We start from the raw sequence: 25,349 nt of genomic DNA, 5'->3' as shown, positions 1-25,349 counted from the left end.
TCCCTTGTACTTTATATGTTGGGGAGAGTGTGTTATGTGACTGTGTTAACATTTCCGGCCGGTTCTCCAGTTTTCACTGGAGAACCGCGCCGATGGTGCCTGCGCGCTGGCCGCATGTGTAAATCTAGGCCCCGGCTTCGCCTGAGGCCTAGTTTCGATTTCACTGCCCCTGCATGTCAGTCATGCAGAGGGACAGTGCGGCTCCGCCCAGTGGCTGTTCAGCACAGGGAAGGGACACTCCTCACTGAGGAAGGATTCCCTCCCCTGTATACCTTATTTGCCCTCCGGATCCCGCTCTCAGAGTAGGCCCCGCCCCCTCTCCTCGCTCCGGCGCCATTTTATCAGCGTTCTCATGCATGTCTGCATAACCACATTGTGACACTGGGGGCCTGGGTTGGGGGATCTGGAGGGCACAGAGATGTCTCTATGTAAGCGGTCTGGCAAGCCACAACCTCCGGTTGTGGAGCTGCTTATATACTCTGTTTATATACTCTGCTGGGGGTCATTCTGGCCAGAGCCCCCACTTCTGCAGCATGTCTCACATCAGAGCAAGGCTGTTCTTAATATGCACTGCATGTAGGCTCCTACTGCCTGTACCGAGCACATAACCACATTGTGATGCCTGCTCTAACATGGTGGTGCCTCAGCCTGGAAGCTCATCCCCAGTGGTCCCTCCGGCTGCTCCGGCTCCGGTGGCTGAACCCCCGGCTTGGGTTGAATCCCTCTCTCCAGGGGACAGCTGTCCCGGACACTGCTGAGCATGCATCAGCCCCCTTCTCAGGGCGCTTCTGCTGCCACGGCTCGCTCAGCAAAGCTCCCAGAGGATTCTTCAGGTCTCAGACCCCGTCCTCCTAAAATGGAGACGCAGGGTCCCCTTTCCTTCCTCGTCCCGCGGCTCTGATTCACGAGCTGACTCGCAGGACGAGGAGGATGCCTTTACTAGGGGCTCGGACGCTACCCCATGTACCATTTTGTCCGAAGGTGACGCAGATGCTAATCATTTGTTTGCGTCCATTATATTTGTACTGGACCTCAATCCACCTGTATCAGGGGAGCAACCCCCTCTGGCAGAAAAGCATCAGTATACCTTGCCTAAGAGAACGGGGAGTGTGTTCTTTAACCACTCCAGTTTTTCAGGCCACTGTGACCAAACCCAGAGCCTGTCCTGACAGACGCTTCCCAAAGTGTGGATCTGTTGACTGTTCCCCTTTCACCAGAGGTGGTCAAGGAGTGGGCTCAATCACCATAGGTGGACCCTCCGGTGTCTAGACTTTCAGCCCGGACAGTTGTATCAGTGGCTGATGGCACCTCTCTAAGGATTCCACTGTCCGCCAGGTTGACCTTCTGGTCAAATCTGTATATGAGGCGGCAGGGGCCTCGTTCTCCCCATCTTTTGCAGCAGTGTGGGCTCTCAAAGCCATCTCTGCTTCTCTAGAGGAGATGCATTCCCTCACCATGGACTCTATGCTCGACATGGTTGCCTTAACCTTCAGGCTTCAGCCTTTTCATCCTATGTCATGTCTGCCATACTGGAGCTCTCACCGCACTGCGGTGGCTTCGGCTAATTCCCTCGCTATCCGCAGGCTCCTGTGGCTTCGAGAGTGAGGCAGATGCTTCTTCAAAGAAGTTCCTTTCTGGGCTCCCTTTTGCTGGGACCATGACTATTCGGTGAATAACTGGATGAAATTATTAAGAAAGCGTCTGGCAGGAAGAGTACTTCCATGCCACAAACCAGGAAACCTGTCCAGGGCAGGAACCAGTCGAGGTTTCGTTCCTTCCGTTCCTCCAACTGGTCGTCCTCTAAGCCCTCGGCCTCGTCCACTAACTCAGCCAAGGACCGTGGACCAACTGGCGCACGAAGCCGCGTCCTCAGAAGACCGCAGGAGTTGCTGCCACTAAGGCAGCCTCCTCTTGACTATCTGGCCGCGCCAGCAATGTCCTTGGTCGGTGGCAGGCTCTCCCACTTTGGTGACGTGTGGGTTCAACACGTCTCCGATCAGTGGGTGCGGGATACCATCTCCACGGCTACAGGATAGAATTCTATCCAGCCCGCCAAACAGATTTTTTCTGTCCACTCCCCCCTGCTCCAAGGCCGCCGCCTTCTCACTGGCCGTGGCATCCTTGCAGGCCAACGGAGTAATTGTACCGGTTCCCGACTGGGAACGGTTCTGAGATTTCTACTCAAATCTCTTCCTAGTCCCCGAAAAGGACGGTGCCTTCCGACCTGGATCTCAAGCTTCTCAACCAGCAGTTCAGGTGCGGCATTTCGCATGGAGTCTCTGCGATCAGTCATTACCTCAATGACCCAAGGAGATTTCCTAGCATCCATCGACATCAGAGATGCCTATCTGCATATGCCAATTGCCGTTTCACACCAGCGTTGGCTACGTTTTGCAATCGGGGAGGAACATTTCCAATCGTGGCTCTTCCCTTGGGGTTAGCCACGACCCCTCGAGTATTCTCAAGGCCATGGCAGCAGTGGTTGCGGTTCTGCACCTCCAGGGGTTGGCAGTGATCCTCTTTTCCTGGACGGCTTTCTAGTCAAGGCTTCATCCAGTGCAGACTGTCAGCGGAGTACCTCGCTCACTCTCGCCACTCTAGCCAATTTGGGTGGCTTGTCTTTCTGTCCAAGTCCACTCTGACTCCGCTCACGTACCCAGGGATGAAATTCGAGACTCTGCCGGCACTTGTGAGGCTGCCCTTAGTCAAACAGCAGTCCCTCCTCTGGCGGTGCGCTCTTTGCTGAGGCCCCGCCGTCGTTCCATCAGGCACCTAATGCAGGTGTTGGGTAAGATGGTGGCGTCAATGGAAGCGGTTCCCTTGCCCAGTTCCATCTGCGTCCTCTGCAGCTGGACATTTTCCGCTGTTGGAACAAGCGGACTTCCTCCTTCCACGGGTTGGTGGCTCTGTCGCCACAGACCAGGGACTCCTTTCTGTGGTGGCTTCGGCCCCTCTCTCTTCAGGGACGCTCCTTTCTGGCTCCGTCCTGGGTGATCCTTACCACGGATGCCAGTCTATCCGGCTGGGGAGCAGAATATCTCCACCACGGAGCGCAGGGCTCTTGGACTTCGGCCCGAATCAGCCCTCTCGATCAATGTGCTGGAAATCAGAGCTGAGCTTCTAGCTCTCTTAGCCTTTCACCTCCCGTTGGCGGCCAAGCACATTCGAGTCCAGTCAGACAACGCGACAGCGGTTGCCTACATCAACCACCAGGGCGGGACACTCCAAGTCCTTCATATCCGCAGTCCACATCCCAGACGTGGAAAACTGGGAGGCAGATTATCTCAGCCGTCAAACCGTGGACAGAGGCGAGTGGGCTCTGCATCCGGCAGTGTTTCGGTCAATCTGCCGCAAGTGGGGCTCTCCGGACGTGGATCTTCGCTCCCACGATCCTCAGGCTTTTGCAGCAGACGCGCTGGTTCAAGATTGGTCCCAGTTTCGTCTGTCTTACGTGTTTCCCCCTCTAGCTCTTGCCCAGAGTCCTGCGCAAGATCAGAATGGAGGGCCGTCGGGTCATTCTCATTGCTCCAGACTGGCCCAGGCGAGCTTGGTACCCTGGCCTGCTCCGTCTGTCCGTAGAGGTGCCGTGGCATCTCCCGGACCGTCCAGACCTTCTTTCTCAATGTCCGTCTTTCCGCCAGAATTCTGCGACTCTCAGATTGACGGCGTGGCTTTTGAGTCCTGGATCTTGACGACTTCTGGTATTCCTCCTGAAGTCATCTCCACTATGACTCGGGCTCGGAAGTATTCCTTGGCCAAAATCTTTCACAGGACCTGGAAAATTTTCCTGTCCTGGTGTCGCTCTTCTTCTTGGCCTTTTTTCCTTGCCGACCCTCCTGTCCCTTCTACAGTCCGGTCTGCAGCTATCACTATCCCTCAATTCCCTCAAGGGACAGGTCTCGGCTCTGTCAGTGTTGTTCCAGCGGCGTATCGCCCGGCTGGCTCAGGTGTGCTCTTTCATGCAGGGCGCATCTCACATCTTTCCGCCTTACCGGCGGCCTTTGGAGCCCTGGGTCCTTAATCCGGTCCTCACGGCTCCTAGAAACCCCCCTTTGAGCCTCTTAGGGCGGTTTCTTTGCCTTGTCTTTCACAGAAAGTGTTTTTTCTAGTGGCCATAACTTCTCTCGGGAGAGTCTCTGATTTGGCTGCACTCTCTTCGGAGTCGCCTTTTTCTTTTGATTTTTTTATCAAGACAAGGTGGTTCTCCGTCCGACTCCGGACTTTCTCCCTAAGGTGGTTCCTCCTTCCACCTTAACCGGGACATTTCCCTGCCTTCCTTTTGGCCGGCTCCTGTTCATCGCTTTGGAAAGGCGTTGCATTCTCTGGATCTGGTGCGGGCGCTCCGGATCTCTGTGTTTCGCACCGCTGTTCTTAGGCGGTGCACCTCTCTTTCTGTGCTGACCACTGGTCGGTGTAAGGGCCTCTCGGCTTCTAAGCCGACCCTACCTCGTTGGATTGGGTCGGCCTTTTCCGATGCCTACCAGTGTACTCAAGTGCCTCCCCCGCCGGGGATCAAGGCACACTCGACCAGAGCTGTCGGTGCCTCTTGGGCTTTCAGGCACCAGGCTACGGCTCAGCAGGTCTGTAAGGCTGCCACTTGGTCCAGTCTGCATACTTTTTCCAAGCACTACCAAGTGCATGCTCATGCTTCGGCAGATGCGAGCTTGGGCAGACGCATCCTTCAGGCTGCTGTCGCCCATTTGTGAAGTTAGGTTTTGCCTACTTCTCAGTTTTCTGTTTATTCCCACCCATGGACTGCTTTGAGACGTCCCATGGTCTGGGTCTCCCATAAGGAACGATGAAGAAAAAGAGAATTTTGTTTACTTACCGTAAATTCTTTTTCTTATAGTTCCGACATGGGAGACCCAGCACCCTCCCTGTTGCCTGTTGGCAGTTTCTTGTTCTGTGTGTTTTCACCGGCTGTTGTTGTAGACAGAGGCTCCGGTTGTTCTGTTTTTACTTGTGGGTGGATGTCCTCCTTCAGCTTTTGCACTAAACTGGCTGTATTTGGTGATCCAGGGGGTGTATATGCTAGGAGGGAGGAGCTACACTTTTTAGTGTAGTACTTTGTGTGTCCTCCGGAGGCATAAGCTATACACCCATGGTCTGGGTCTCCCATGTCGGAACTATAAGAAAAAGAATTTACGGTAAGTAAACAAAATTCTCTTTATTTAATCAGCATCTTGATATGCCATACCTGTGAGGGGGATGGATTATCTCGGCAAAGGAGAAGTGCTCAGTAAGACAGGTTTAGACAAATTTGTGATAAATATTTGATAGAAAAGTGTCTCTTGTGTACATAAAAAAGTCTTCGCTCTTGGAGTTCAGCTCATGAAAAATAGGAGCAAAAACAAAAGTGTTGCATTTATATATTTGTTCAGTGAATTTAGTTTGTTTTATCTAAGTTTTGTAGAATTACCCTAAACTTATTCCAAAAATTTCAGATACGGGCTATGGATTGAGTTTACCTCTGGGAGAGGATTATGAAAGAAAAAAGCACAAACTAAAGGAAGAATTACGACAAGACTATCGACGATACCTCAATCAGGTAACCTTAATCACGCAACTAAAGGTTATTCTGCATTATCACTCTAATTATACACTGGATTGTTAGATGCATTTCGGTCAGGAAGAAATGATCACCTATGTCCACGTTAGGTGATAACTTCTTGATTTGTTGCCATTTAGCAATTGGAATAGGACCCCAAATGATCTGCAGAATTGGCTTTTGTTAGAGTTGAGCGAGTACCTAACTATTCTTACTCACTATACTCATAACAAATACTGTCTAATACTTTATTCATTCCGAATAGCGTGTGCAAAGCAAGTCAATGGGGAAAAGCTCAAAAAGTAACGAGTAACCCGAATCCCGCACTATTCGTGCGAATAGTACGGCATTGGGGTTACTCGCAAGTTTTCCCCATTGACTTGCATTGGACATGCTATTCGGAATGAATACACGAGTAGTAGACAGTACTCGTTATGAGTATAGTAAGTACGAATAGTTAGGTACTCGCTCAACTCTAAAGGCTGCTTGAGACACAACGATATCGCTAGTGATCTCGTTAGCGATGTGACACGCCCAGATCGTTGTTACGATTTGCCGAGATCCCTCATAGATCGTTTTGTAGCGGTCACACGTACACATCTCACAAACGATGCTACATCGTTAAGCGATATATTGTTTGACCAAGGCGGTCGTGTGGATATTGTTTGTCGTTGGCAGGGTGTCAAACGTAGCAATAGGTCTGCTGCATTCCAAACGACGAACAATATTTTGAAACTGAACGACTTGTAAACAATCAACGATTTTTACCCTATTTGCGATCGTTCGGAGTCGCACGTAGGTGTCAAACGCAACGGCGTCGCTAACGATGACGGAAGTGCGTCACGAAAACCGTGACCCCCGACAACATATTGTCAGATAAATCGTAGCGTGTAAAGCAGCCTTAAGAAAATCCAATTCTGCAGATCATTTGGGGTCCTATTCCAATTCCAGCCTTTATCCCTGTTAGTGGGCAAATGCAAATCCATTTGCACTGATGTTCAATTTTATCAGGTGTAAAAGTGCCTTATTCTAACTGTCGCAGTGTGGCCTAGTATTCAGACCCTCACTAAAATAGGAATTAGCAGCTATTCTGTGGATAGGTGATAACGTCTTCCTACCGAAATACTGCAGTAACAAGTACTACTCCGCAATGTATTTATATACAGACACTCATGGCCATTGTTGACATCTATATTGATTGTTTTGTTTTACAAGGGAACTACTGTACTGGTCAAAAGTTTGAATCAAGGAGAAAACACACGACCAAAAATCCAAAGTGCAAAGTGAGATCTTTATTGACATAGGGGTAGGTGCAGGGCGGCACGACACAGGTGAGGGCGCGGACACCAATCACTGATCAGAATATACATACAATTGTCACAAATTCCTTATAAACTGATATTTCAGTCTATCCATAGTGTAATACAATTATGTGCCATCATTATTTCTTATATTACATATAAATTACACAATGATAGTTACATGAAGGAACCGTGAACAACATTGACAATCAGGCAGAGCCATGCTACTCTCAAATAAGGAGGAAAAATGTCCTTCAATATCCAATATTGGGGTCCCAAATACCAACTAGAGGGAAAAAAAATTTCCCAGAGATTTCCATCCATCAAAGTCCCTGGTTAAATTAGACCAATGATTGTCAATAAAGATCTCACTTTGCACTTTGGATTTTTGGTCGTGTGTTTTCTCCTTGATTCATTAATCTTACGACTTATCCTCAGTCCCCATCCAGTTCCTTATACATAACATGGTGCTTATTGGTCATATATGTATCTGGTAAATCATGGTGTGGCTGTGGCTCTTTTTGGTCAAAAGTTTGCATACTCCAGTTCATGCTATGGTTTTGCCTTTTTTTATTGACTTGTGCACATTGTAGATTCAGACTAAAGGTAGCAAAATTATAAAGGAACACATATAGAAACAAGAATTAAAGAAATGCATGTGAAACAAACCAGAATGTGTTAAATCTTAGATTCCTCAAAGTGCTGCCTTTTTACACTGGTGACAGCTCTAAACTTTTCTTGGCATCCTTTCAAGCAGTCACCTTGAATGACTTCCGATGAACAGGTATGCCTCATCAAGAGTTCATTTCTGGAATCACTAGCCCCATTGGGTGCCAGAATTTGGCAAGAACCACTCAAGTGAAGAGAAATGACAGCCCATAATTATTTCTATGAAAGAAAGGTTAGTCTATCTGGAATATTGATAGAACCTTGAAAGTATCCTCAAGTAGTCATAAAAACCATCAATCACTATGATGAATCTGGCTCTTATGAAAACCAGGGCTGTGGAGTCGGGTTCGGAGTCGTGGAGTCGGAGTCGGAGCTCATTTTGGTGGAGTCGGAGTCGGAGTCTGTATAAAATGCACCGACTCCGACTCCTAAAATATATAATAAATTGGGGACAGGAGTGCAATGCAGAATGTGCTGAATATTTTACTAAATAATAACATTTAGTATAATGCTTATATTTAAGTGAAAAATTTATTGTAGTACAATGTGAACATCAGACATTTAATTGTTTTTATGATACAATAATCAAGATATTTGGATAGAACATAAAATATTTATTGGAATACAACTTTAGAACACAAAAAACTAATAAATTGTAAATATGTAATATATATATATATATATATATATATATATATATATATATATATATATATATATACAGTGTATATACACACACAAGATATATATGTAATCTACTGTATATTACATAGTGTATTACATATTTACAATTTATTACAGTTTTTTGTGTTCTAAAGTTGTATTCCAATAAATATATTTTATGTTCTATCCAAATATCTTGATTATTGTATCATAAAAATTATTAAATGTCTGATGTTCACATACACATATTCATGTACTACAATAAAATTTTTCACCTAACTATAAGCAATATATGTAGGAGCCGGAGCCGGAGTCGGAGTCGGTGCAAGAGAATTTGAGGAGTCGGAGTCGGAGTCGAAGGTTTGGCTTACCGACTCCACAGCCCTGATGAAAACCACCCCAAGAAGAAAAGACCAAGAATTACTGCTGCTGCAGAGGATAAGTTCATCTGTTACCAACCACATAAACCTTAAATTAACAGCCCACATAAATGATGCACAGATATCAAGTAGCAGATACATCGCAACATCAACTGTCCAGAGGAAAACGTGAAAAGCAGGTCGATATGGTCAAATAGCTGCAAATAAACCACTGTGGAGGACTGTTAAAAGAAGTTGGGTAAAGTCAACCGAGTGAATGATTTCTACATGTCTGATTCCCACAATGGATGGGAAGGTGTGATTGAGTCACTCTTTGCGATTTGCTCCAAATTCAAGGCACAATTTCCCAGCATGGTTACCACAGCATTTTGCAACATCATTTTAGACCATCTGGTTTGCACTTAATGAGACCATCAGCTGTTTTGCAGCATAACAATGACTCTGAACAACTTCAGACTGTGAATGAACAAGATGGGGCAGAGCAAAGTGGAGCACGGGTAGGAATCTTGTCCAGGAACGCCCAGCCACACCATGTGACCATGCGGCAGCTCTGAATGGACAGGAACACCCAGGTACCGATGGCTGGACCCATGCCACCCCAGCCTGGGAATGCAATTGCCGCCATTACCCTGGCAGGGGAGAGAGGATTAGCTGACTACTGCGGAGACGCTAACTGCCGTGTAATCCCCTCCCTCATCCTTGGACCTTCCCATCAGAACGCCACGGACATCGGTGGCACTCCAGACAACAAAGAGCACATTCCCATTACCTCCAAACCAGAGTTGTTAAGATAAAAAGGACGGGGGAGACAAGACGTAGTAATACTTTCATGTCCTAAAGACATTCTTCTGCTCCATACACACTCACGCTATGTGGGGCGAGAAGGAAGAAGCCAGCTGGGATATGGACCTCCGCCCTGTACCTGACCTCCACGTAAGGTACCTCAGACCAGCCAAACTTACGCTAGAGGATACAGAGTGAATAGCACACACTGTATTCTCTATCACTATGTGGGTGAAACGGAGCGTATAGTTCAATTTTACAATCTGGAAACAGACATCTGAAAAAACAAAAGATGTTAACACCTAACCTAGTATCAACGACCGCTCCGAAACAGCCCTTTCCTCCAACTGACACTAGAAAAAAACTGAGGAGGCCAATAGCTTTCCTTATAGCCATAACTTCCACCAGAAGGCTTTCAGAACTGGCATCCCTTTCTTGCCGTGCTCCTTATCTCATTCTTCCCCAAGATAAAGTAGTGCTGAGGCCGGTACCATCTTTCCTTCCAAAGGTTTTTTCAGTCTTTCATCTTAATGAGGACTTTGTCTTGCCTTCATTTTGCCCTGCTTCATCTCACCCAATCGAGAAGTGATTGCACAGTCTGGATGTGGTCAGGGATGTACGTTAATACTTATCTGCACCTCCTTGTTTAGGTGATTACCTGGGCATCAGTTCAGACCCTTCCAAAATTTTACAGGGTCCTCACCTTTACTTTGCAGATGCAAGTTTGGGCAGGAAGATTTTGCAGGCAGCACTGGCTCAAGACTCCGCTTGATACTTTCTAGTAACTTCTGTGGTTCTAACAAAATATTTGCTTTTCTTGTTTTTAATATCAGCAAACACGGGACAGGTAGTCAGATGGTAATAATCTCCTTGTTAAAGAGGATGTCCATTACTCAGGTAACCCGTCTCGATACCTATGTTTCCCCCCAATGAAATAACAACTGTACTGACCTCCGGTGCCTGAGTCCATTCTAGCGGAGTCAGCACTGCCTCTCCTGGGGAGTCAGTGACATTATGTCACATGATTGCTGCAGTCATTTAACGCTGGCTTCACTCTCCCCTCTTTTGGATAAATCAAGATATCCGGAGGAAGTGAGAGTTGCAGCAGTTCACTCACTTCTCCGAATATCGCATACATAGGGGGAAGAGTGAAGCCTAGCACTAATTGGCCGCAGCAATTGTGTGACTTAACAATATCAGTCAATCCCTGGGAGAGGCAGTGTCAACACTACTGGAACAGCACCGACACTGGAGGTCATTATAAGTGTTATTATTTTGTTGGGAAGCATAGGGATTGAGAAGGGATTGTCCAAGTAGTGGACAACCCCTTTAAACATACCGCTTATTAAGTGACACATCCCTAGAATCAGGTTCCCAGTTTCTATATTATGTTGCCCTCACAACACATAGCAAAAACCTGCTGACAGATCCCTTTAAGGTCTCATTCACTTGTATGTGTTGCACGTACATGATGTTGCATCCGTTTTTGTTTTCACTGATGCCAAACGTACCCATTATAATGTATTGTATTATTCACAGTCCCTGGAATTTTTGCAGACCGTATGTGTCCATCCAAAACTCCGAGACATGCCCATCTTTTTTCAGTGTCAAGGTTGAAAAGGGCTATAGATCAGTGAAAAATACGTTCAGCACACGGATGGCATCAGAGTTTGTTCTTTGTGCTCTATATATTTAACATTGCAAAGTATAGGAGAAGCTTTGTCATTTTTTTTATTGCTATCATCCATCCGTAAAAAACGCTGATGAGAAACTGATGGTAAAAACCGACACACGGACCCTACACAGATGACACACTGATCCGAAATATGGATGATGCCGATAAAATAATTTCTCATACGCATTTTTAAACACAGACGTGTGGATGGGGCCTAACACATATCCTGGTTTGCTTCACAAGTGTTTCTTTACTCGTTTTTTCCATATTTGTTAGGCTATGTTCACATTTCTGTTTTTTTTGCATCATTCACCTGCGTTGCTTGATGCTTGTGACTGATGCGTTGTACAACAGGTGACAAGAAATGGAATTGATTGTCATGAGAAAACGGATTTTTTTTGGTGAAATTATTTCAGTAACAAGAGAGAAAGAGAACGATCAGCTGATTGCTCTGAAAAGCCGGCCGCTGGGAGATCAGCTGATCGTTCTGAAAAGTCGGCCGCTGGGAGATCAGCTGATCGCTCTGGAAAGCCAGCCGCTGGGAGATCAGCTGATCGCTCTGAAAAGCCGGCCGCTGGGAGATCAGCTGATCGCTCTGAAAAGCCGGCCGCTGGGAGATCAGCTGATTGCTCTGAAAATCCAGCCGCTGCATCGGGAAATCAGCTGATTGCTCTGAAAATCCGGCCATCGGGTGATCAGCTGATCCCTCTCAAAAGCCGGGCGATGATTTCAGTTTGAAACCTGCGTGGTGGGGGTGGGGGGGGGGTTGCGAGAGAGAGAGAGGGTAACAGATTTTACATGATTTCTGATGTTTTGCTGGACATGCTCAGTAAAACGTGATGGATTCCTGCACTGGTATCCGTCGCATGACCATAGACTTACATTATGCATCCTGACAGATTCCAACGGAATCCTGCGGGGTGCGTTTTTTTGCCGCAACAAAAAACGCTGCATGCTGCGTCCCTCCTGCCTGACGTTAAGTCAGTAAACGATTGCTGATCCTGTGTTGCATCCGCCGCGTGGCGCATTAGTCACAATTCGCCGCTCACACAAGTCTATGGGAAACAACAGAATCCGCCAAACGGATTGCCTTGTTTATCAGAGCGGTGGATTGTGACTGATCCTAAACAACGGAAATGTGAACATAGCCTTAACTTTGTGTGTTTTTTCTTTCTTTATCGTTCCTTTGGGAGACCCAGACCATGGGTGTTTGGCTTCTGCCTCCGGAGGACACACAAAGTACTACACTTAAACGTGTAGCTCCTCCCTCTGAGCTTATAGACCCCCTGGTAGCCAGTCCTAGCCAGTTTATTGGTTTGTCAGGAGGCATACATCCACACATGCATTCTCATCTGATTTGTTTGACTTTTGGAAAGAGTTTGAAGAAAAGCGGGTCCATGTCTGGACTCCCGGCATGTCCCTTCTCACCCCACTGTGTCGGCGGTGTTGTTAAGGTTGATTTACAAGGCTGCAGCCTTACATGCCGCGCTCCTTCACCATCCCTTCTGGGCTCTGGCTTGAAGTGGGAGCCAGCACGGTCTCCATGCCTGGCAGGAGTCCGGTCTCCATCCACAGCCCCTTGAGGATTCTGTTGGACCGGAGCACTCATCCCCAGGGACATGGCCCTGCTTCTCAGCAGCTAAGTACCTGAGACGTTTATGTTGGGGGTCCCGGTTCTTTATTGTAAGGGGAGAGTATGCTGTATGTGATTGTTTTAACTTTTCCGGCGGGTTCTCTAGCTTTTGCCTGAGAACCGCGCCGATGGTGCCTGCTTGTCGGCCTCGCCGCTTAAATTTAGGCCTCGGCTTCGCCGGAGGCCTAGTTTCATTTTCCTGCCCTCGCATGTCACTCATGCAGAGGGACAGGTTCGGCTCCTCCCAGCGGCCGTTCTACACAGGGGAGGGACACTCCCCACTGCTGGGGCGTCCCTCCTTCCCTGCAGGTCTCTATAGCCCTCCAGTTCCCGCTCTTTTATAGGAACGCCCTCTTCTCAGGCAGAGTTCACTCTGCTCTGGGACATCCTGCATTCTGCATCTCTGCTGAGGTGCTGCGACTGGGGGACCGGGCTTCGGGATCTGGAGGGCACACAACACCGCGCTCAGCGGTCTGGTAAGCCACAGCCGGTCTCCGGTTGTGGACCTCTGTATATTCTCCCTGGGGTTCATTCTCTGCAAAGCCCCCACTCCAGCAGCATGTCTCACACAAGGAGCAAGGCTCCAAAGCTGGATTCTGCATGCACTGCATGTAAGCTCCTGCTGCCTGAGCCGAGCACCTATCCACATTGTGATGTCTGCTCTAACTTGGCGGTGCCACAGCCTGGAGTCTCACCCCCAGTGGTCTCTCAGGCTGCTGCTGCACCTGTGATTGAACCCCCGGCCTGGGTAGAGTCCTTTTCTAGGTCCATATCCCAGTCATTTGCTGAGTCCATGGGGCTTTTGTCCAGGACTTTGATGAATATGCATCAGCCCCCCTCGCAGGGTGCCTCTAATACTCTTGACAGAGGACTCCTATCCTCTGACCTCCGTCCATCGGAACTCACGGAGGATTCATCATCTGATCCCAGACCCCGTCCTTCTAAGAGAAGGTGCAGGGTTTCCTCCCCCTCCCCATCCCACGGCTCTGCCTCAAGAGCTGACTCTCAAGATGAGGAGGATGCCCTCACTGGGGGCTCGGAGGCTATGTATCCCATCGATTTCTCTGAGGGTGACTCAGATCTTAGTGATTTGATTGCTTCTATTAATTCTGTACTGGATCTCAATCCGCCAGTGTCAGAGGAGCAACTCTCTTTGGCAGAAAAACATCAGTTTACCTCGCCTAAGAGAGTGAAGAGTGTGTTCTTTAACCACTCCAGTTTTCAGACCGCTGTGACCAAACCCAGGGCCTGCCCTGACAAACGCTTTCCAAAGCGTGGTTCTGATGACCGGTTTCCATTTCCACCTGAGGTGGTCAAGGAGTGGTCTCACTCCCCAAAGGTAGACCCTCCGGTGTCTAGGCTATCAGCCCGGACCGTTGTGTCGGTGGCTGACGGCACCTCACTTAAAGATTCCACTGACAGTCAGATTGACCTTCTGGCCAAATCTGTGTATGAAGCTGCGGGGGCCGCGTTTTCCCCGACTTTTGCAGCAGTGTGGGCTCTCAAAGCCATCTCTGCTTCTCTAGAGGAGATGCATTCCCTCACCAAGGAATCTATGCCTGAGATGGTTACCTTAACTGCTCAGGCTTCAGCTTTTTCATCCTATGCCATGTCTGCCATGCTAGAGGCTGCTCACCGCACTGCGGTGGCTTCAGCTAATTCTCTTGTTATCCGCAGGATTTTGTGGCTTCGAGAGTGGAAGGCAGATGCTTCTTCCAAGAAGTTTCTTGCTGGGCTCCCTTTTGCTGGTTCACGGCTGTTTGGTGAACAGCTGGATGAAATCATTAAAGAAGCTACTGGCGGGAAGAGTACTTCCATGCCACAAACCAAGACCAGGAAACCCGCCCAGGGTAGGAATCAATCGAGGTTTCGTTCCTTTCGTTCCTCCAACTGGTCATCCTCTAAGCCTTCCGCCTCGTCCGCTAACTCAGCCAAGGATCAGAAATCCAACTGGCGCCCAAAAGCGCGTCCGCAGAAGACTGCAGGAGGTTCTGCCACTAAGGCAGCTTCCTCATGACTCTCGGCCCGCTCCAGCCACGTCCTTAGTCGGTGGCAGGCTCTCCCACTTTGGCGACGCTTGGTTAAAGCAAGTCTCCGATCAGTGGGTGAGAGACATCATATCTCACGGCTACAGGATAGAATTCTCTTCCAGCCCTCCAAACAGATTTTTTCTCTCAACTCCCCCCTGCTCCAAGGCCGCCGCCTTCTCGCAGGCCGTGGCGTCCTTGCAGGCAAACGGAGTGATTGTCCCAGTTCCCGCTCAGGAACGGTTCAGAGGTTTTTACTCAAATCTCTTCCTAGTTCCAAAAAAGGACGGTACCTTCCGGCCCATCCTGGATGTCAAGCTTCTCAACAAGCATGTCCGGGTGCGGCATTTTCGCATGAAGTCTCTGCGATCAGTCATTGCCTCTATGACCCAAGGGGAGTTCCTGGCGTCCATCGACATCAGAGATGCCTATCTACATGTGCCAATCGCAGTGTCACATCAGCGTTGGTTTCGTTTTGCGATAGGAGAGAATCATTTCCAATTCGTGGCTCTCCCCTTCGGGTTAGCCACGGCCCCTCGGGTATTCACCAAGGTCATGGCGGCACTGATTGCGGTCCTGCACCTCCAGGGGTTAGCAGTGCTTCCTTATCTGGACGACCTTCTGGTCAAGGGTACATCCAGCGCAGTCTGTCAGCGGAGTGTTTCGCTCACTCTCGCCACCCTAGCCCAATTCGGGTGGATTGTCAATCTTCCCAAATCCACTCTGACTCCGACCCAGAGTCTCACGTACCTAGGGATGCAGTTTGAGACTTTGCTGGCACTTGTGAAGTTGCTCTTAGACAAACAGCTGTCACTCCGGTTGGCGGTGCGCTCTCTCCTGAGGCCCCGCCGTTATACCCTCAGGCGTCTGATGCAGGTGCTGGGTCATATGGTGGCCTCCATGGAGGCGGTTCCCTTTGCCCAGTTCCATCTGCGTCCTCTGCAGCTGGACATTCTCAGCTGTTGGGACAAGCGGCCTTCCTCCTTACAGAGGTTAGTGGCTCTGTCGCCACGGACCAGGAGCTCTCTTCAGTGGTGGCTTCGACCCCTCTCCCTGTCCCAAGGGCGCTCCTTCCTGACTCCGTCCTGGGTGATTCTCACCACGGATGCCAGCCTATCCGGCTGGGGAGCGGTACATCTCCACCACAGAGCACAGGGCACTTGGACTCCGTACGAGTCAGCCCTTTCAATCAATGTGCTGGAAACTAGAGCTGTGCTTTTAGCTCTCCTAGCCTTTCACCACCTGTTGGCGGGCAGGCACATTCGAGTCCAGTCAGACAACGCGACAGCGGTTGCCTACATCAATCACCAAGGCGGGACACGCAGCCGCCTGGCAATGTTGGAGGTCCAACGCATTCTTCAATGGGCGGAGGACTCCAAGTCCACCATATCCGCAGTCCACATCCCTGGCGTAGAAAACTGTGAGGCAGATTATTTCAGCCGTCAATCCGTGGACGGTGGCGAGTGGTCCCTGCACCCGGCAGTGTTTCAGTCAATCTGCCGCAAGTGGGGCACTCCGGACGTGGACCTAATGGCATCCCGTCACAACAACAAGGTTCCGGTTTACGTGGCTCGCTCCCACGATCCTCAGGCCTTCACCGCAGACGCTCTGGTTCAAGACTGGTCCCAGTTTCGTCTGTCCTACGTGTTTCCCCCTCTAGCTCTCTTGCCCAGAGTCCTGCGCAAGATCAGAGTGGAGGGCCGTCGAGTCATCCTCATTGCACCGGACTGGCCCAGGCGAGGTATCCGGACCTGCTCCAACTGTCCGTGGAGATGCCGTGGCATCTTCCGGACAGTCCAGACCTGCTCTCGCAAGGTCCGTTTTTCCGCCCGAATTCTGCGGCACTCAAATTGACGGCGTGGCTCTTGAGTCCTGGATTTTGACGGCTTCTGGTATTCCTCCTGAAGTCATCTCCACTATGACTCGGGCCCGTAAGTCTTCCTCAGTCAAGATCTATCACAGGACTTGGAAAATTTTCCTGTCCTGGTGTCGCTCTTCCGGCCATTCTCCTTGGCCATTCTCGTTGCCGACCCTTCTGTCTTTTTTACAGTCCAGTCTGCAGCTAGGACTGTCCCTCAACTCTCTCAAGGGACAAGTCTCAGCTCTATTAGTGCTGTTCCAGCGGCGTCTCGCCCGGCTGGCTCAGGTCCGCACCTTCATGCAAGGTGCGTCTCACATCATTCTGCCTTATCGGCGGCCCTTTGATCCCTGGGACCTTAACTTGGTCCTCACGGTATTGCAGAAACCCCCTTTCGAGCCCCTTAGGGAGGTTTCTTTGTATCGTCTTTCTCAAAAGGTGGCCTTTCTAGTTGCCATAACTTCTCTCAGGAGAGTCTCTGATTTGGCTGCGCTCTCCTCGGAGTCACCTTTTTTGGTTTTTCACCAAGACAAGGTAGTTCTCCGTCCGACCCCGGACTTTCTTCCTAAGGTGGTCTCTCCCTTCCACCTTAACCAGGATATTTCCTTGCCTTCCTTCTGTCCGGCCCCTGTTCATCGCTTTGAGAAAGCGCTGCATACTCTAGATCTGGTGTGTGCTCTCCGGATCTATGTGTCTCGCACCGCTGCGCTTAGGCGGTGCACCTCTCTTTTTGTGCTAACCACAGGGCGGCGCGAGGGCCTCTCTGCTTCTAAGCCGAGCGTGGCCCGTTGGATTAGATCGACCATTTCGGACGCCTACCAGAGTACTCAGGTGCCTCCCCCGCCGGGGATCAAAGCACACTCGACCAGAGCTGTCGGTGCCTCTTGGGCTTTTAGGCACCAGGCTACGGCTCAACAAGTCTGTCAGGCTGCCACTTGGACTAGCCTGCATACCTTTTCGAAGCACTACCAAGTGCATGCTCATGCTTCGGCAGATGCGAGCTTGGGCAGACGCATCCTTCAGGCGGCTGTCGCCCACTTGTGAAGTTAGGCTCCGCCTACTTCTTAGTTTTTTCTGTTTATTCCCACCCAGGGACAGCTTTGGAACGTCCCATGGTCTTGGTCTCCCAAAGGAACGATAAAGAAAAAGAGAATTTTGTTACTTACCGTAAATTCATTTTCTTATAGTTCCGTATTGGGAGACCCAGCTCCCTCCCTGTTGCCTGTTGGCAATTTCTTGTTCCGTGTGTTATCACCGGCTGTTGTCGTGGACAGAGTCTCCGGTTGTTCCGGTTCTTACTCGGTTCTACTTGTGGGTGGCTATTCTCCTTCAGCTTTTGCACTAAACTGGCTAGGACTGGCTACCAGGGGGTGTATAAGCTCAGAGGGAGGAGCTACACTTTTAAGTGTATTACTTTGTGTGTCCTCCGGAGGCAGAAGCTAAACACCCATGGTCTGGGTCTCCCAATACGGAACTATAAGAAAAAGAATTTACGGTAAGTAACAAAATTCTCTTTTTCTGCCTTCAGTCTGAATCTACAGTGTGCACATTCCAATAAGAATAATGAAAACCATTCCATGAACAAATATTTCCAAACTTTTGACCGGTACTGTATATTGATCTGCTCTCGGCAGCTTATTGTAGTCCCAGCTATGGGGAGGTTTGGTCTTATAAATACTGAAATTATAGAAGATACTGCTGTGTATAAGTGGCCTTACACTCATGAAATCGTATGCCATGCCCCAAGTGTAAATCTGCAATAGTCCTGCAGCTCTATTCTGCTCATCTTCGCCAATGATCACAGCGGCCAAAGCAAAGAATCCTTATTGTGATCTTTCTTCACAGTAAAGTTTCATTTCCTTGTAATAGTTTGCTATATTTTCCTGACTTCTAGGGAAATGCTCAGGCCAAACGAAAGGTAGGAGGCTGGTGTCTGGCTTCACGCTATCGCCTGCGCATGTGTCACAATACATCTATGAATCACTAATCACAATATCTTTCTTTGCTAACCTCATCTGCCACATCAGTTGATTTGCATCGTTTATAACCTTTGCTTTTATTAGGGTACTTTCACACTTGCGTTTTTTTCCATCAGTCGCAATCCGCCGTTTTGGAAAACAGCGCAATCCGTTAACAGATTCCGCTGCTTCCCATAGACTTGTATGGACGACTCATTGCGACTGATTGTCCTGAGTTGCATCCGCCGGCCGACGCTGCGTTGCATCTGCCGGGCGGAAAGAGCGCGTCATGTAGCGTTTTTCTGCGCTTCCCAGAGCGTAAAACACCGCAATGGTGCTGGATTCCGTTGGCGTCCGTCGTTTTCATAATGGAAGCAGAATCCGTCATTTGATGGATTCCTGTGACGGATCCGTCTTTACATTACTGCGCATGCTCAGTTGAGTAAATTGCTGAAAAAAAAGCTACAATGGATTCCGTTGTTTTGCAGGATCCGTCGCATCCGTTATGCCACTATATGCAACACATCCGTTACATCCGTCAAACAACGCAAAGTGACGGATGCCGCACAATGCAAGTGTGAAACTAGCTTTAGCCGGCTCACACAGGGCAATTTTGATGCAATAATATATTTAATTCATTTGTTTTTTAAGAAAAATTAAACCTGCCCTGTGGCGTGACCTATTGCTATTTTTCTCATTACATGCCTTATTCGCGCCTGTCAATCAGTGCTCCGCTTGCCGCCCACGCTGCATTTTTGCTGAAGCTTTGCTACCTCTCGTGGCTGCACTTCTTTCTACAGTCACTATATAATCAAATAAGACATCATAATTTGCTGCATGATGTAATAGTGGATTATTCTTTGCCTGCTTATGTATGAATCTATGTAAATATATTTATTTTACTTATCCACTTTTCGTTGGCAATCGACAACCTTTGGAGGTTTGTGCTATTTTAGCATTTTTTTGTATTGTTTTTATTTAACTAATAAATGAAACCTAATTCATAATCGGTGTTGAATATAGTTAGCCTGCAATTCGTCCCATATACAATATCGCCTCAAGATATTAAAAAAATATTAATTCTAACTTCTGCAAACAGGAAAAATAAAAGATCTGGACCATAAACTAATAATTTGCCCAATCCTTAATGGTATGAGTTTGATTTCATATCTCATTAAGGAGGTAAAACCTTTGTAATGGAATGAACATGCAAATTTTGATACCATTAATTAACATGTGGCTTGAAGTGATATTGTTAGTAAGTAATTTATTATAACTTTTCCTTGTAATTTAGAAGCACTTGAGAACTACAGGGGAAGTAGACCCAGTCACCTTTGGAATGTCTCTGCCCATTGTTGAGCGGCTTTCTGCCAAGGTAAGTCGTCTTCTTATAAATATCTGAGCAGCACAGATCGCAGGATAAGTGTGCACTGTCACCAAGAAACACTTGTCACCAGTGATACCAAATTACATACGTATAATAAATTACATACATCATGGAGCGTCTGATGGAATGAGAAGCAGAGCGCGTTCCACAGAGGGTAGACGGTGGTTATATTATACTAAATGGTGGCCCGATTCTAACGCATCGGGTATTCTAGAATTTATTGTATAGTTAATGTATGATTTTTGTTATATACATAGATGATGTTGTGTGTAGTCCCCAAGTGTTTGTGTAGGGCGCTGTAAATGTTCTGGGTGTTGTCTGGGTGGGGGTGTGTGAGAGCGGTGTTGTTTGTGTGTTGCGTTGTCTGTGTTGCGTTGCTTGTGGAGCGCTGTGTGTTTGCAGCGTTGTGTGTGTGTGGTGCTGTTTGTGTTGCGCGGTTTGTGTGGGTGTTTTTGGGGGGAGGTATGTTTTGTGCATAGTGTGTGGGTGTTGGAGGAGTAGTCCTGGGGAGAAAGGAGTACAATAGGAGGAGTAGTCCTGGGGGGAAAGGAGTATAATAGGAGGAGTAGTCCTGGGGGGAGAGGAGAATAATAGGAGAGCAGGATAATAGGAGGTGTAGTCCTGGGCAGAGAGGAGGATAATAGGAGGAGTAGTCCTGGGGGGAGAGGAGTATAATAGGAGGAGTAGTCCTGGGGGGAGAGCAGGATAATAGGTGGAGAGCAGGATAATAGGAGAAGTAGTCCTGGGCAGAGAGGAGGATAATAGGAGGAGTAGTCCTGGGGGGAGAGGAGTATAATAGAAGGAGTAGGCCTGGGGGGAGACAAGGATAATAGGGGGAGAGCAGGATAATAGAAGGAGTAGTCCTGGGGGGGAGGAGTATAATAGGAGGAGTAGTCCTGGGGAGAGAGGAGGATAATAGGGGGAGAGCAGGATAATAGGAGGAGTAGTACTGGGGAGAGAGGAGGATAATAGGAGGAGTAGTCCTGGGGGGAGAGGAGTATAATAAAAGGAGTAGTCCTGGGGAGAGAGTAGGATCATATGAGGAGTAATCCTGGGGGTGAGGAGTATAATAGGAGTAGTAGTCCTGGAGGTGAGGAGTATAATAGGAGGAGTAGTCCTGGGGGGAGAGGAGTATAATAGGAGGAATAGTCCTGGAGGGAGAGGAGGATAATAGGAGGAGTAGTCCTGGGGGGAGAGGAGGATAATAGGAGGAGTAGTCCTGGGGGGAGAGGAGAATAATAGGAGGAGTAGTCCTGGAGGGAGAGGAGGATAATAGGAGTAGTAGTTCTGGGGGGAGAGGAATATAATAGGAGGAGTAGTCCTGGGCGGAGAGGAGTATAATAGGAGGAGTAGTCCTGGGGGAGAGGAGTATAATAGGTGGAGTAGTCCTGGGGTGGGGAGGTGTCTATTAGGTGGAGTAGTTTTGGGGGGAGGTGTATAGGTGCCCAATGTGTGTGGGGGGTGTGGCCGAGCGGGCAGAGTTAGTGGGGGCGTGGCCGAGTGGGCAGAGTGTGTGGAGGGCGTGGCCGAGCGGGCAGAGTGTGTGGGGGCGTGGCTGAGCGGGCAAAGTGTGTGTGGGGCGTGGCCGAGCGGGCAACTATGCAAAGCGGTTTCCATAGTTACCCGATGTGTATCATGGTTACCAGCGTACGCCGGCTCCGGGACACGTGTGCCGGGAGCCGGGGTAAGCTAGTAAGCATGGTACACATCAGGTAACTATTCATAGCGACAGTGCTGGTTCACTTTTTGTTTGTTGGTCTCCTGCTGTGCAGCACGCATCGGCGTGTTTGACAACGGGAGACCAACGATCTGAATGGGCAGGGAGCCGGCATATGCTGGTAACCATGGTACACAATTGGGTAATTAAGCAAAGTGGTTTCCATGGTTACCCGATGTGTACCATGGTTACCAGTGTACGCCGGCAACCCCAGCAACGCGAGGGTATGTCTTGGCTGGGTTGCCGATGTGGGCTACAGGGGGTGCAGCACTCACCTGGGAGTCGGGGCTCAGTGTGGGTTTGGGGAATGCGTGCGGGGGGCGGGGCCAGGCCGAGCGTCCAATGCGTGAGGGGGCGGGGCCTGGCCGAGTAGCCAATCCGTGCGGGGGGCGTGGCCAGGCCGAGCCCAGCAGCCAATGTGACGGTTGTCACTGTAATGACATCATTTTCGTTACAGACAGACAGAATAAGGCAATTATTTATATAGATTGCTGGCATTTGCCTCTAACAGCAGAGATTGGCACATTTGCTGATCAATGCTTTTTACCTCTTAAAGGGAAGCAGCCACATGAGAGCAGCATGTTGTTGGCAAACAGATTCTGAATCCAACAATGTATCACTTAGATTACTGGGTGCAGCTGTTTTGACACAATCAGAATTTTTAGATTTAGTCATGTAGCAGAGCTGAGAGAGCTGTCACCGCCCACACCAGGCTCTCTGTAGAGATTGCACATTGACAGTGAGATGTCAATCACAGGAGGGGGTGTGCTGGAATGCTGTGCCCATGACATAGTCCAAGCAATGATAAGGGTCCTGCTACTTAAAAAAACATGGCAAACAACAGATTGGACTGTGACAAGAAAGGGCATCCCTGAATTTTCTGTTTTACCCCTTGCAGCATGCTGGCTTCAGCTTACATAGCAAAAACCTGCTGATAGATTCCCTTTAAGTGCTGTTTTCAATCACAGCGTTTGATTACTGCGATCCGGTCCGAACATAAGTTTAGGTGCCCATCGGTAGCAAGCGATCTCTGAAAGCCAATGAATAGCTATGACACCCAGCTGAAGGTCTGTGATATCCATCCTATGGCTGGGCATCATACAAGATTTTTACAATATACAGCAATACTTTAGTATTGGTGTATATAAGAGCCCAGGTCACTGTGTAGAACGTAAAAAAACACTTTTATAATACTCACCTAGTGGGTGGTCTGGTCCGATGGGTGTTGCTGCTTTCTGGACCGGCTCCTTCTGTCTACAGCAATCTATGTCCTCCTTCTTCTGAGGCCCGTGTGCTTGATGCATCCTACGTCATGCACACTAGTCGGCATTGAGGCACTGCGCAGGCGCTCTTGGATCTGCCCTGCTCAGGCCAGATAAAAGTATTGTAGTGCGCATGCGTGGACGGTCTTAAACCTTTCCTTGCGCCTGCCATTACAGTACTTGGATCTGCCCTCAGCAGAGCAGATCAAAGTGCGCCTGTGCAGGACCGCAGTGTCAGCCCATGTGGATGACGTAGATGAGTCATTCACACTGGGCTGGTAGAAAGAGCACGGAGATCGCAGCAGAGAGGAGGCACTGGACTGGAGAAAAGAGGTGCCGGACCGGAGATCAGCGACACTCATCGGACCGCCCTTCCCCTAGGCGAGTATTATAAAAGTGTTTTGTACAGCACGGCCTGGGCTCTTATATACAGTATTTTGGATAGCTGTATAGAAGAGCTTAGTGGTGGTGGCTAAAGCTTATAGTCACCAAATCTAGTGACAGGTTCCCTTTAAATTATGAGTAAATTTAGAAGTGTCATTTTGAGCTCATGGTGACAGGTGACGCATGCCTTTGCTCACATAGGTTTGATATTTGATCTCCGTAAACTGTACATCATCGCTCCTTTTAATCTTTCTAACAGAAGCTCTTTAACTTGTGTACGTTATTATATGATGGTGTCTTTTATTTCATGTGTTTGTATTTTTAGGAAAGACTACGCCTTGAGAGAAATCGGGAGTACAATCAGTTCCTCAGAATGAAGGATGAAGAGGAGGAGAGGATACACAAAGCGGCTCTTGAGGGAGAAAAAACTGTTCTGGTAATCCCCCCCAAAAATCACTGCAAGTCAATAAGTCTATGAAACCCAGCAATGATTTCTGTGGGAAGTCTGGAGCTGAAGTATCAGTTGTTTGGATGTTTTTGTTATAATAATATTTCTTTTTAGTTTCTTAAAAGGGTTTTTAAGAAAGCTGAGAGAGATTTCTGTCATCTCTATTCTGTGAAAATACTATATTGACATGTTTTTTCTTATATGTGACAGAATTATATAACTCCTAAGAGAATAGAACCTGAGCAGTATCCTTCAGTGCCAATATCTCATCGAGACCAAGCACTTCCTAAGAAGGATGCCTACACTTCTATGGAGGTTTATGAGCAGCTCCTTAATAAAAGGCGATCTGAAGCTGAGCGGACCGGTAGAAGAGACCATGAAACTGAAACCGAGAATCCTTTTACCCGGAGACCAGATGTGGATAATGACATGAAGGATCATGCCCGATACATTTCTAGAGATTGGGAAGCGGAAAGAAGACCCCTCAGACTTAATCTGAGTAATGAGCCTGATGACAATAACACTAGTAGATTAAAATATGACAGGGAAGGGGAAGACAAAAGGTCGATGAGATACAACCCACGTCCTAAAAGGTACTTGATCTAACGTGGAATCCATTAATGGGGTGTTTGAATAATAAAGCTCTGAGTTTTATGATGTGGATATAAATCAGCTTAGAAAATCTGAAAGGGTTACAGGCCTTGCTTTGAGAACAAGCTCACTGATGGATATCACATCAATATTAACCATATATTAGAAGAAAATACCAAAATGTTTATTAAAAATGTACCACTACCAGGATATACACCTTTGAAATAACTATTACCCCAGCACAATTCTTCAAAAATCACCACAATCACTATTTTCACAATATTAATCTTTATTGATGATAACAACATATAAAAAACATAAATCACACAAAGTTCAATAAAATCAAAACACCAAGGGGCGAGCAGGTCATACTCAAAAATAAAGTTACGTAAATTACATGTAAGGTCTCAGATAAATCAATTGGAGATCTCAATTTCTCTAAATTTCCTAAATAATCCAATCATTAATGTATATATTTATAATATAACTAGAAGGTGGCCCGATTCTACGCATCGGGTATTCTAGAATTTACGTATTGTGTAGTTCATGTATGATTTTTGTTATATATATATATATATATATATATATATATATATATATATATATATATATAGATGTTGTTGTGTGTAGTTACCAAGTGTTTGTGTAGGGCGCTGTACATGTTCTGGGTGTGGCGGGGGGTGGGAGCGGTGTTGTATGTGTGTTGCGTTGTTTGTGGAGCGCTGTGTGTCTGTAGCGTTCTGTGTGTGTGTGTTGCGCGGTGGGTGTGGTGTGTTTTGGGGGGAGGTATGTTTTGTGCAATGTGTGTGTTGTGCGGTATGTGCGTATATTTGTGTGTGCCGCGGTGTTTGTGTGTTGGGTGCTGTGTGTGTGCAGCGTTGTCTGTGTGTGTGGGTGTCTGTGTAGGGCAGTTGTTTGTGGTTCCCAGTGTGTGGTGTGTTGTGCAGTGCGCGCGTGTGTGTGTGTGTGTGTTGGGGGGAGGTGTGCACTTCCCATCGTGCTCCATCCCCCATGCAGCACACTCCCCATCGTGCTCCATCTCCCATGCTGCGCACTCCCAAACGT

The 25,349-nt window shown here is 48.1% G+C and overlaps 1 protein-coding gene across 2 annotated transcripts in view; it reads left to right on the top strand.

Moving 5' to 3' along the window:
* Positions 1-25,349, top strand: part of CSPP1 (centrosome and spindle pole associated protein 1) — a 278,156-nt gene that overhangs the window by 41,566 nt on the left and 211,241 nt on the right. The window contains exons 4-8 of one of the 2 annotated variants that reach the window (XM_075353209.1): positions 5,445-5,548; positions 18,432-18,455; positions 19,790-19,870; positions 23,571-23,681; positions 23,904-24,286. In XM_075353209.1, the coding sequence (XP_075209324.1) occupies positions 5,445-5,548; positions 18,432-18,455; positions 19,790-19,870; positions 23,571-23,681; positions 23,904-24,286 (703 nt within the window). The remainder of the gene's footprint in view (positions 1-5,444; positions 5,549-18,431; positions 18,456-19,789; positions 19,871-23,570; positions 23,682-23,903; positions 24,287-25,349) is intronic. The other variant, XM_075353210.1, reaches the window with a different exon arrangement.

This window comes from Anomaloglossus baeobatrachus, chromosome 6 (assembly GCF_048569485.1).
Source record: "Anomaloglossus baeobatrachus isolate aAnoBae1 chromosome 6, aAnoBae1.hap1, whole genome shotgun sequence".
Lineage (NCBI taxonomy): Eukaryota > Metazoa > Chordata > Amphibia > Anura > Aromobatidae > Anomaloglossus > Anomaloglossus baeobatrachus.
Note: the sequence above shows the minus strand (reverse complement) of the source record. Positions and strands in the feature narration are given on the sequence as shown.